The following is a 12,296-nucleotide window of genomic DNA, read 5'->3' on the forward strand; positions in this document are numbered from 1 at the left end:
GCCTTGTTGCCATCTTCCAAGAACAGCGTCTGCTTTGGATGATGTTAGGGAAAGTCGGGCGACAGTCTCAAATGTGTTTGGTTGCTCAACAGCACAGAGCTCTTCTCACGGATTTGTTTGCACACGCACCCAATGTGTCTGGCGCTGCTGATCGTATATTGACAGCTTTGCAGGGTATATGAGCCATACAACTGAATCTTCATCCGAATCACCGTCGACCTATTCGGCAGTACCAGGCAGATCGAATCCCAAAATGTCCTGCCAGTAGGTCAAATCACGCGCGTTGAGACATGCTGCTAGACCCTCGATCGAGTTCTTGCCCATGTCGCCCGCCAGTGGAACTACGTTCGCACCACCAACAGATGCACCAGCCGTTGTACCCATCGACTCCTCAACAGCGCTTGGCGTCATCATCTCAGCGCCACCGAAAGTCAGATTATAATCCGGATTCGAGGCAGCAGGTAGACCACCAACGGGGTTGTTGTTGTTGTTGTTGTTGGCCGGCAACATGCTGGCACTACCAGCACCCCCATTGTTGCTCCAAGAAGGCGTGATGGGAGTCAATGACGACCAGGGTCTCGAGCCAAAACCCGTCTGCAAAGCTTGGCCTGTGTTGCCAGCAGCACTTCCGGCCGAGGCGAGGTAAGCGGGATGAGGCGCGATCGGATTGGTCGAGTTCAACGACCCTGCACCAGTCGACATGCTGTTCACCTCTGCAAGCCCGTTGAACATGCTCGGCGAAGGTGGCATCTTTTCCACAGTCCCGCCGCGCTCGAACGAAGTCGATCCGCTTGAGACAGAAGGCGCCGACGATCGGTCAAGTCCCACCTCCGAACGACCACGAGGCAGAGAAGGCGCTGCTGAATATCTTGCTGCGGCAGATGCCGTGTCTCTGAATGTCGGACTGTTGCCTGCCGGCATCGCGTATGCGTTTGGTCGATCGGATAGAGCTGCTGACCCACCAGACGGCTGCGGCTGCGGCTGCTGCTGCTGTTGATATGACGAGTGAGCTCCGGCCCACGGTAGTCGACGTGATCCTGTACCTCCGGTCGTGTTGCTGTTGCTTTGAGTGTTGCGACTGTTGGCGCTGGCACTGCCGTCGTGACCGTCTCTACCCTCTCGCCTCGCTTCCGATTGCTCCTCTACTGTGTGCTCCCTCGCCGCACGTTCCCACGACCGCTTCTTGTCCCTGAACCTTTCCACGTTGGCCGCCAGCTTCTTCTTGGCCGTTTCGACGCTCTCGTTGAGACCAGCATCGAAAATGGCTTCCAGGAACCTAACAAAGTAACCGGGCGCCTCTCTCTCCGTGTCGACCACTTCGCCCGTGGCCAGCCTTTGCGGTTGAGAACACTCTCGCAACGCAGCACGCAGATGCTCGACACCTGCAGTCAGTGTAGACGCATCGAGGTGCTCTCGATAGAGGTAGAACCACTTGGTGATCTCGCTGGCCGTGATGACGAGATAGTCGTGCCCCACGCGTACGTGCCCATCCTTGCACAGATCCTGAGCAAAGATACGCAGGCACCTCATCGCCGAGTCGACGGTTTGTGAGAACCAGAACGCCGATCGGGCGCTATCCTGCTGCTCGGCCAACTCGCTTCGCCGGGTCCGACGCTGTGATGCGACTTTGGCCGCCCAGTGCCACGTTGATTGGCAAATGTAGTAGTCGCGGAATGCATCGAGATAAGGCAGCTCAACCACGGCCGACTTGTCCATCGGAAAACGTGGGTGATACACGCCCTCCCTGACATCGAAGTACTGTTGCCGCAAGATGTCGAGACGTCCTCGCAAGCGTTCGAAGAAGCCTGCGAAGGAGGTGGCGTCCTCGGACCGATTGATGATCTCGAGAAACGGCTCGTTCTCCGACACCAAGATCGACATACCCAGCGACCACCCGAGTCGAGAGTCGACAGAGAGCAGCACGTCGCCTCCCTGCTTGATCCAGGCGTAGGGATCGGGGTAGTCTTCGACGGGGATCACGCGCGCTCGTGGTTTCGGATTGCGGTCATCACGACGGACAAGTTCGTGGATGAGACACAGCACGATCCACGTGCGCTGACGATCGCGCTCCCGACGTTTGCGGTAGCGCTGCGAGTAGCTGTCCGATCTGTCGCGGTTGGCGTCGCTTGTCCTGCTGGACGAGGCAAGAGGCTCTACCGCGTCGATATTGCCGAAAGCGGCGTGCAGACCGAGCTCGTATGCGTAGCCGATCGCACGAACAGCCTTGCGTAGAATGGTGCGGTCTCCCGGGTCCTTCCACGTGATGACAAGGATGAGCGCCTGGATGTGGTCAATTGTGCAGATCTCTTCTGCTGCCGCAAGGTTGAGAATCGACTTGGCTACGCGGTGGCACTGTCGATGGTATTGTGGGGAGAAGAATCGAGAGGCGACGGAGATGATGGCGGAAAAGAGGATGGGCGTGTTTTGTCGACAGTAGTCCATGGTATGCAGAGAGGTATCCAACAGAGCTAGCGGCGGATTGAGCTCTGCGAAAAAGTAGTCGAAAAGTTCGTGAGCTTGTTCCTTGGTGATGATGTGCTGACACACAACATCCTCGCGCACGTCGTTGGCAATGGCGGTGGGTGCAGATGTGCTTTGTTGCATGCGGTGGGTGCTACTACTGCTATTCTTGGTAGCAGTCCAGGCCGAAGTGCGATCCCAAGCGCCCGAGTCGTTGGGACTGACGCCGTTGCGGTTGGAAGACAAAGAAGACGGTATCGAAAGCGGCGGAAGTTCACGGCTGCGATCGTGGTGATACGAATGATTGTGCTGGTGTTGCTGCTGACCTTTTGAAGATGGTCCGCGATACTGCTGCGAGTGATGCTGTGAAGCAGAGTGCGAATGCTGCTTGCGTGGAAACAGCGAATCCTCAAATGACGGAATGGGTTGGAGATACGGGCCAAACCATCTTCCATGTATCGAGCCCTTTGGACTGGGAAGCTTCGGCGGTGGCTCTTTGGCATCAAAGCGACCGGATTCGGGCTTTTTGTAGGAGGACGATGCATGATGATGGTGATGATGATGCTGAAGCGAGCTCGCCGAGTTGGAAGGAAGAGGCGATCGCGAAAGCTCCGCAGGCTTGCCATGAACTGGCGAAGTGGCGTCGGCCTTGAAAGAGAAAGAAGCTTCGGCTTCGTCGTCCTCAAGCTGATCTTCTTCGTCGGCGCCCGTACTGTCTGCTTCGCTTCTGGGTCTCTTTTTGGGTTTTCGGCCGCGATGATGCTCCTTGAATTCGCAGACGAGGTCGAGACGATTGCAACGCTTGCAGCGCTCGTCGTCTGCATTTGCGCGCGAGCACTTTACTTTGATGGCACGACACTTGAGACAAGCGAGATTGGATCCGCGCTTCTCGGGCTTTTCGGTGTCGAGCAGTGCACGACGGACGGGGGTGTCGGCACAATTCCTGTTCATGTCGGAGGCAGAGTCTGGCGAGGAGACGGGCGAGGCCGATGCATCGATGTGAGCGTGTGCGCGATTCGATGTATTTGGCCGATCGTCGGCGGGATAGGAGGAAGAAAGAGGACGGTCGGGAAGGTTCGAGCTCCTTTCTGGACGCGAGGGAGTGTCGGTTGATGCTGTAGCGGAAGTGGTGAGCAGAGAAGGCGCAGCTACAGTCTGTTCCGAAGACGAAGCGGTCGCTGAAGCTGCAGCCGCAGCGGCAGCAGAAGCTTGAGCCGCAGCATCGGCCAAGCTATTCATTTTTGATTGGCTGGCGCGGGGGATGGCTCAAGTGCGACGCTGCTGTCGAGAAAGGACGAATGCATGAGGCGGCTGTCGCGGGTCAGATTAGGTTTGAATGAGATGAGGCCAGGAAGGGTGGAGGGAGTCAGGCTTCAGCGTCGTAGAGACCTACTGTACCGCTGCGCAATCATGAAGAACTTGTTGTGGAATCGAAAGCCGAGTGGGAGAGAGTTTTGTGTAGAGGTAGAACGGATGTGTTTGCAGTTGCTCGTACTCGATCAAGTGACCGATAGGCACACTGCACAGCAAAGGTCAACTGATGCTCTGTCGAAGAAGGGCACAAGAGCACGCGCTTGTGGTTGCCGAAGAGGGTGGGGCGGTGCTTAGCTGCAAGCAAGTTGGGAAACGAGCCTGCGGGCTGGGAGAGCGTGCGTGAGAGAATGAGATGGAGAGGTTCTACGACACCGGTCAACGGACGAGATAGATTAGGCTTTGGAGTCGATTGTGGCTCGTCGAGCGTGAGTGCACGCGGGGACAACGGAATGAAAGCGCAAGTGGCGCTGGGAAGCTTGATGGGGCGTGGGTCGCGGGAAGGATGAAGCGGGAAAGCGACCTTGGTTGCCGATGAGAATGCGGTTGCAAGATAAGGTTGACCGAAGATGAAAGCCAGTGTCAGACACGGTGGGAGCGCTCCGAGATGAAATCCGAGATGGTTCGGGAGTGGGACGATTGGCAGAGACGTGATCCGCTGCACAGGAGCTCGAGCTTGACGGCTGTCGAGGGAGGCTGATGGCGGTTAAGCAAAAGAGAGCGATGCACGTGTGGGGATGACGGTAAGTCTTTGTTGCTCCTGATGCTCCTGAATCCAGTCCGGGTTTGCTTGCGATCCTGAGGATGAGATGACGGGTGCAGGGACGAAGATGGTGGGACGGAAGCCAGGGTCGGCCTTCTGTCTGTGATTGAGTTCAACGCAACGAGCGGCTGTTGCGGCTATAGCGAGCAAGAGTCACACGAGAAAGCGACTTGATTCGACGTTATGAGCAACCACTGCTCCCAGTGCGCTGGACTACAAGCTAGTTCCGTGTTCGGGTTGCATCCGTCGAGCGTGGAGAAAGCAAAGGCAACGGCGAACAAAGGCTTTTGCCGGTGAAAAGCGTCCCCGGAATGCTAAGGCCTCGTGCGTGCAGCTCCGGAGCTGTCGATTTTCGCCTTCTCAGATTGACCGGTGCAAAGGTTCGGCGGCAATCCCGCTTGGCTCCTCCTCCTTGTCTAACACTCGATCGTGCTTCTCGACCGGTCGCTCTCCTTTTCCGCAGCGGATCGCATCTCACTCGAGACGTGGCTAAGCCGACGCCTCGACGCCTCGACCCGCAGCCTACTGGTCACATTTCAGCTTCAAAAGGCACAGTCACAATCACAGTGACACTTTTCGCGATAGGGTGATAGCTGCTCCCGAATCGCGTAAAACAGGAACTAAGCAAGAAGTCGGGGCGGCAGAGGAAGAGAAATGAACGTGAGACACCTCACCTCCCTCGGCTCCCTCTTTGCGGATCGTGCTTCTCCTGGGCTTCTTTTTGTCTTTCCGAATATCGTCAGAACTGCGGGGTTGCAGCTTTGCGCGACGAGGAGAAATAGGACCGAAAAAAAACGAGTACGTAAAAAGAATTCGATTTCTTCGCTTTCAACCGGTCACGAAGGCGGCGCGATAAGTTGCAATGGTGACCGGTCTTGTAGCCGGGGGTCGGTCAGCCCGCCATCTTTCCTTTTTGAGGTCAGAACACTTGGTTTTCTTCAATTTTCGCCGATGAATGGGGATAGAGCGTAAGCGAGAAGGACCCCGTCAGCCGGTTCTCCAATTTTTAGTCCGGCGACGCTTTTGACCGACCGACACTCTGAACGAGATTTCGGAGTAACCGGTCAAACAGTCTCGCACCCCCGCAACGTCTTAGGTCTTGGGTCTCTTGCGCTTCGGTCGGGTTTCCCGCTCAACGACGCCCAACACGCTGTCTGCACACACTGACTTGACTGCATTGGTTGGTAAATCACAAATGCACAGCCAGCAACAATACAATAACAAGTTCAGATATTTGCAGATGGAGCAGAATGCACGACAAGCAGAAAGACAGTAAGAGAGAAACACACAGAGAGAGAGAGAGAGATAGAGAGAAGGAGAGAGAGAGAGAGAGACAAAATGTTCCTAGTCGAGTGAATGCAAAGCACGTCGGCAGTCATCACTGGTATGCTTGCGCAGCGTCCCAGACCTGAGGCGTACCGCCATCAGGCCCTGTCGACCTCTGCATCGGCCCTGTCGACGCTGCCGCCGAGGCGTGAGTGGGAGCGCGATCAAAGTTGATAGCAGACGAAACCAGTCTGCCATCCGCATCGAACATCGACGGCTCAGACGCGTCCACCATGCCCGCAGGAGGAGTTGCGAATCCCTCCGCAGAAGATGAATCCTCGGCAGCTGCGTTGACCACTTCAGCCTGCATCGGCTCTGCGATCCGTCCTTTCGACGACGACGTCGACACCTGCTGCCGAGAATCGCGTTTCGATGCTGTCGTAGAGAGCGCCGTCGCCGCCGCCGACATCATGCGCGACGACGATGCAGAGACTGGTCGAGACGCCGCGTAAGATTGTGGCCGCGACGCTGAGGGAGACGACGACGAGACCCAGAACATGTCTTCGTTGACAGCGGCAGGTCTGCTCGCGCTTGAGCTGAGGATAGCCGAAGACGGGCGGTTCGAACTGCGCGATGGCAAGAGCAGCGCTTGATCTGCAGCTCCTGGCGGCAGCGTGCCCGACGAATCGTCAAGCTCGTCCAGCAGAGCGCGCTGCTGTGATTCGTACGCGGGCATCGAGTAGGCGTCTGCAGCAGACGCGACTGCACGACGGCTGTCCGGACGAGCACCAATCGCTTCAGCACTGCTCGCCGGCTGCACAGCGGTAGGCGTGGGTGACGGGTGCGTCATCGAGCCTGCTACAGCACCAGCAGACGCCGCTGCCAGCGCTGTCGAGTCCAGTGCTCTGTCTGCTGCCGCCGAGCTTCGCCTCGGCCGCTGCGGACGTACGACTTCAAATCCGCCGTGACCCTGCCTCGTGCCCGACCCTTCCGCTTCCGATGCGGGGGGCTCGAGGCTGTTGTCGCCCTCCTCGGCCACAGCTCCATTTGGCTTACCAGATCCCAACCTCGCGGCCAAGCTGGACATGGCAGCACTCATCTTGTTCAACCCTCTCCATCCTCCACGAGATCGGAAAGCCGCGTTGTCCGCGCCGTATGCATAAGCTCCATTGTCGTCGTCATCGTCGTCGCTGTCCGAGTCGCTACGTGCACCGCCTCGCTTCCAGAATTTGCCATTGGGTTTCTTGCTAGCGGGCTCAATCGGCTGGCCTTCCTCATCCACCGCCATCATGCCGGCGATCGACTGGCTCGCGCGCAGCTGCGCGCCCTGCGAGTAGCGCCGGATGGTGGCGTTACGTGCGGCAGCCTCGGTGCTCGACAGACCGATGCCGTCGTCCTGGTTCGCAGGCGGCATGGACTGCCGACGAGGGTCAAAGTAGGAGTCCACCGCAGCGATCTGCGATTGCGGTCGTGGTCGACGTTGAAAAGGAAGAGACTGGAATTGTTGCGTCGGTGACATGCGCTCGATGCTGCCACTGCTCAACGGTCTCGGTAGCTGAGAGGACTGGGTGCGGCCTTGCAACGCTTGGTACGGAGCTGCGTCAGTAGCGCGACCCCCACTCATGCGAACGAATCCAGACTGCGGTGCAGGCAGCGGAGGCGACTGTCGTCCATTCCACTGATGCAGCTGCGGGGGCGGAGACACAGCCCTGCCGCTCGCCACAGTGGACGGCAAGGCGGCCATGATGAAGCCCTCGTCGTGCGGATCGCCCCGCAAATAAGTCGAGTAAGGACCGTTGCCATCTGCTAGCATGTCCGCTGGCGACCTTCTTCCTTGCAATTGACTGTCGAGGTACGAAGCGTACGAGGCCTGACGCGAGTGCATGGGCATGCGATTCGTCGACATGGTAGATGGCAGAGGGGTGCTCATCCTCCGGGGCGAAGACGGCACGGCGGGTGTGTTTTCGCCTGTAGAACCATCCTTGCCGAGGGCGTTGAGCATGATCGTCTGTGTGTTGCTCGATGCGGAGCGATTGAGCGGCTGTCGGGTCTGCGAGAGGCGCTTCTTGTTGCCGTTCTTGCTGAGTTGCAGCTTGCCCTCCTTCCTCTTTCGGATCTTGCGCACGGCACCTCCCAGACCCGACAAACGCGTTGACGCCCGCTCGTCAAACGAGGCACGTCCTAGCAAGCGCACAAGGCCCTCCACCAACTTGACGACCAAAATCAAAGCAGCGCACACATAGACGATACCCTGTATCAGCAGGATGACGTACGTCAACCAGCCGTTGGGCTCGCGACCGAAATCGACCAAGGGACTGAGCAGCAGCACGAGCACGGCGGTGAAGATGCGCAGAACGTTGACAACAAAGCTGACAGGACCCATCATGGCACCTTCACCCCAGGGCAACCACAGGCCGCAAGCGAGCGCAAACATGATCTCAAACACGAGGATGATGATAGCCTGCGCACTGCCGTTGCCCTGTCCTGCGCCAATTACGACACCGAGGATCAAGGTGCGTGCGAAATCAACGATGCAGAAGAGCTGCGAGCCGGGGCTGTAGTTGTTGTAGACGGGGCCAAACGCAGCAAGAGTATCGATCGAGTCGTAAAGCTTTGCAGTGGGAGCACGACTGATGGAGAAGGCCACGTAGAAGGGAGCAAGCACCGAGAGGAAGGCAAAGGCAAGGCCAGCGAGGCCGACGGAGGTGGCCGAGAAGATGTCGGCGTTGGCCATCTGAAAGGTGGTGAAGATGGTGATGGGCAGATGGAAGAGGAAGACGGCGCGCAAGATGTTGCCGTGCAGCATGCGAAGATGGAACGTGTTGTCGCTCGAGCCCAACAGGCGTTTGCCGCCCACACCGAGGAACCGATACCCGCCACGCCGGCTTATCGACGAGCGCGGCCGGTCGTCATCGGCATCAACGACTTCCTTTGTCTCGGCGGCAGATGGTGCGTCGGCGACGTCCAGGCTGTAGCCATCCTCGCGACGCTTCTGCAAACGCAAAAAGGTGTCGTGGAACGAGTCGACGAGCCAAGCGAGCAATGAAAGACCGACAATGGCGGCGACGATCAAGAGCCAGATGCTGAGGCACGTGCCGAACAGATCGCGCGGTCGCAGCCCCACAGCGTGGGCGTAGGCATCCATACCGGCACGTGCGCCGTCGAGATTCATGAAGCGGTTCGGCGCCTGTTGATTCATGTACAATGGCGAAGAGGCGTTGGAGAACTGAGCGTCGATGTCTCCCGATGGCAGGGAGGCGTTGGTGTAGAGCAGGTCGGACTGGGCGTCAAACTCGGCAGGACGGATGATGGTGACGTTGCCGGTAAGGGTGGACCAAGAAGCCTGTTTGAAGAAGGCGTAGGAAAACTCGGGCCAGCGCACCGCAACCATGGAAATGGCAGCCACGAATTGGGTGTGCATGATGATGTCCCAGCAACCAGGAGTTGCAAAGCGGAGGAGTGCAGCGCTCAAAGCCAACTTCTGACCCGAGAGGGCCGAGACGAGGGTTGGGGCGATGGTGTCCTTGATGATGTTGGGCTGGCTGCCTTCCCTCGCCTTGTTCTTGAAAGCTCGTGCGCGGGAGGTGATAGCACAGAAGGTGCGGGCTAATGCGATGACGACGAGGAAGCCGATGGCGAGAGCGACAGGGAACCAAAAGATGAGCTTCCAGTACCACTTTTCGCGGTCGTAGGGGTTAGCGTACACTTCGATGCAGGCGATGTCGAGGGGCGGACTGGAGGTGTCACTGAGACGGATGCGCGTCCAGAGCGTTCCAAGCGTGTATGTGTCGTTGAGCGGGATGCCGACGCCGAGCGAGACCTGACCGGGACCGTACAGGCAGCCAGCGGGCTGGATGACCACACCGTTGATGACAGTGCCGTTGGGATCGGGGGCGACAGGATAGAGGCTATCGCAGAGGTAGGAATCGTTGCCAAAGACGGAAAAAGTGAGGAACTGCGTCTCGACCGACAATGTACTGAGAAGTTGAGGCGCGACATTGGTATTCACGGTCCTGCCGACGCTGTCGGTGGCGCCGACGGCAACGATCCTGAGGACGCCGGAGCTGTACGAGGTTTGATCTGCCAGATGGTTGCTGCTGCCGAGGACAGGATCGAATTGGGTATACACGGCGGAGATGTTGATGCGCAAGGTGGGATCGACGTAGTTGACCTGATCTGCGGGACAGCCTGTGAAGTAGACATCCTTCATGCGGGAGACGACTTTGCGGGAGAGATCATCGTACTGTGCTGGGATGGGTTTTTGGAGGAGGAAGGGAACCTGCGGGCCAGACAGCGGAAGGTCGGGGATGGTGGTGCTGGTGACTGCCGGCGTGGATCTGGTGGTAGTGGCGTCGGAGGCTGCGGGCGCGGCTGTGCGTGTGGGTCTGTTGAGAGAGGCTGAGCCGGTGGTTCGGGTGATGACCTCGGTGACGGTTTGAGCTGAGCTGAGCGAGACGAGGCAAACCAGCAGCATCAGCAGCAGCAGCAGCAACGAGCATAGCTGCGACGCTCTGCTGGACGCGGCCGCTGGGCTGCTGCTGCTGCGGCTCGACCGTGCGGTGTGAATCAGCATTTCGGATGAAGCCGATGGCGGGGACGCGGCTGCTGCCGTTGCTGCCAGAGTGGGCCTTTTGCTGCAACGGTGTGATGTCGAGCTCGGATGAGACGAGACGGGATTCAAATCATCGAGACGAGTGGCATCGCCATATCGCCAAGAGACCGGTCGAGGTTGACGGGGAACACCAAGAGACGGACGCCTCAAGACGAGTGCAATTCAACTGCCCAGCTGCAGAACCGAAAGAAGCTTCGACAATCGGCTACTGCAATGTACGAGAGCGAGCGAGCGAGCGCGCTGAGTGCGTCGAAGAGACAGGGATGAAGGATGATGGAGATGAAGGTTGCAGACGACGATCTGGGGCAGAGAGACGTGCATCAACCCACCAAGACGCCGCTGCCACGGACGGAATGTGAATAGTTGACAGTTCTGGCAGGCAAATATCAAGAGGAAATTCAACTCAGGTGAACCCTGCTGCATCTGCACCACGGACCCATTTGCCGCAATTTGCAATCCTCGAATATGTTCCATCATCGCCATCTTGAACCGCGCTTTTTTTCTTGGGCATCGATTCTTCGTCGGCGTCGAAGGCTGTGCCTGATCTTGGCATAGCGTAGATTAATATTTATTGATAAATAGATATTATTTTTTTACGAGAATGTGTCAAGTTCGCGCGAGAAGAGAGCACCTCTGCTGCGGCGCCTCAGTCATTCATCATTCATCATCAGTCAGAACGATTCACCCTTTGACTGACATAGCCGTATCACAGTAGCGGGGGTGCTCAGCTCGCTAGATAGAGGTGGTTCGCAAGTCGGCTGAGCAATGCGCAGCAAGTACTACCTTATATAAACCTTGCCTTCCCAGGTAAACTTTTTTCCCTTCCTTTTCCTTAGGGTCCGATGTGCCGGGCGAGGAGGGTCAAATTCCCTCGAAAAGGTGAACCTCCTTTATGGACGTTCGCCAAAGCACAGTTGGAAGATCCTGCTCTCGCACTTCTTCCTCATCGTCTTCTTTCAACCCATCATTCTCAACCGTCTCTCTCGCCCAGCATCAATGTTCGCACTACGATCCGCCCGGATCACCTTGCGCACATCCCAAACCTTCCCTCTTCGCTCGCTGCACACTTCCATCCCCAACCTCGAAGAAGCAGCGCTAAACCGAGCCGAGCGACTCAAAGCACGTTTCTGGAAGACAGTCACCCTCCAACCACCCACTTCCTCCAACCCTGGCTATCAGATTCTACTCGATGGACGATCCATCAAGACACCTTCCGGTCAACCGATCGTGATCCCAGCTGATAGGGAGTTGCTCGCCACGTGCATCGCACAAGAATGGTCGGAACAGGGTAAAACGCTCAAACCACACACACTGCCCTTGACGAGCTTGGCAGCTCGTGCATTGGAATCATGTTCCGTACAAGCAGAGAGGAGAGAGATCGAGGGAGATCTCTTGAGGTACTTGGATAACGAAACGGTGTGCTTCCAAGAGACCCAACCAGCAGCACTCGTCGAACTCCAGAAACTCCACTGGACACCTCTGCTCGACTACATCAACTCGACCTACTCCACCTCGATCGCACCTTTCACCGGACTTCTCGGCGGCGAACACCCCGAAGGAACACGAGAAACCTTCCAGTCCCACCTGGAAAACCTTCAAAACTTCGACCTCGCAGCGTTCGAAAGGAGCGTCATGCTCACAAAGAGCTTTCTCGTCAGCATAGCGCTCGTCAGCGGACAGTTGAGCGTAGAGCAGGCAGCAAGCGCAGCAGAAGTCGAAGTCCAGAGCCAGATCAACCGATGGGGTAGCGTCGAGGACAGCCACGACGTGGATCAGGCAGAGATGAGGAGGACGCTCGGTAGCGTGGCTATTGCTACCGTTAGGAATTAAGACGCATGTCATCGATAATCAAACAAACCCAACGGCACGCATGCATTTTTGGTT

General features: G+C 57.5%; 3 protein-coding genes across 3 annotated transcripts; 1 reads left to right on the forward strand and 2 right to left on the reverse strand.

Moving 5' to 3' along the window:
* Positions 1–219: 219 nt before the first annotated feature.
* Positions 220–3,699, reverse strand: PHSY_003980 (hypothetical protein; the record flags this gene model as incomplete). The annotated part of the gene is made up of 1 exon (XM_012334597.1): positions 220–3,699. The coding sequence occupies one exon, from the start codon at positions 3,697–3,699 to the stop codon at positions 220–222; it is 3,480 nt and encodes a 1,159-aa protein (XP_012189987.1).
* Positions 3,700–5,912: 2,213 nt separating this feature from the next.
* PHSY_003981 (integral membrane protein) lies at positions 5,913–10,373 on the reverse strand (the record flags this gene model as incomplete). Its single annotated transcript, XM_012334598.1, has 1 exon — positions 5,913–10,373. The coding sequence occupies one exon, from the start codon at positions 10,371–10,373 to the stop codon at positions 5,913–5,915; it is 4,461 nt and encodes a 1,486-aa protein (XP_012189988.1).
* A 74-nt stretch (positions 10,374–10,447) lies between these two features.
* On the forward strand, positions 10,448–12,242 carry PHSY_003982 (hypothetical protein; the record flags this gene model as incomplete). Its single annotated transcript, XM_012334599.1, has 2 exons — positions 10,448–10,767; positions 11,249–12,242. 2 exons carry the CDS (start codon positions 10,448–10,450, stop codon positions 12,240–12,242), a joined length of 1,314 nt encoding a protein of 437 aa, XP_012189989.1.
* Positions 12,243–12,296: the final 54 nt, after the last annotated feature.

The sequence above is a fragment of the Pseudozyma hubeiensis genome, assembly GCF_000403515.1.
Source record: "Pseudozyma hubeiensis SY62 DNA, scaffold: PHS38, whole genome shotgun sequence".
Taxonomy (NCBI): domain Eukaryota; kingdom Fungi; phylum Basidiomycota; class Ustilaginomycetes; order Ustilaginales; family Ustilaginaceae; genus Pseudozyma; species Pseudozyma hubeiensis.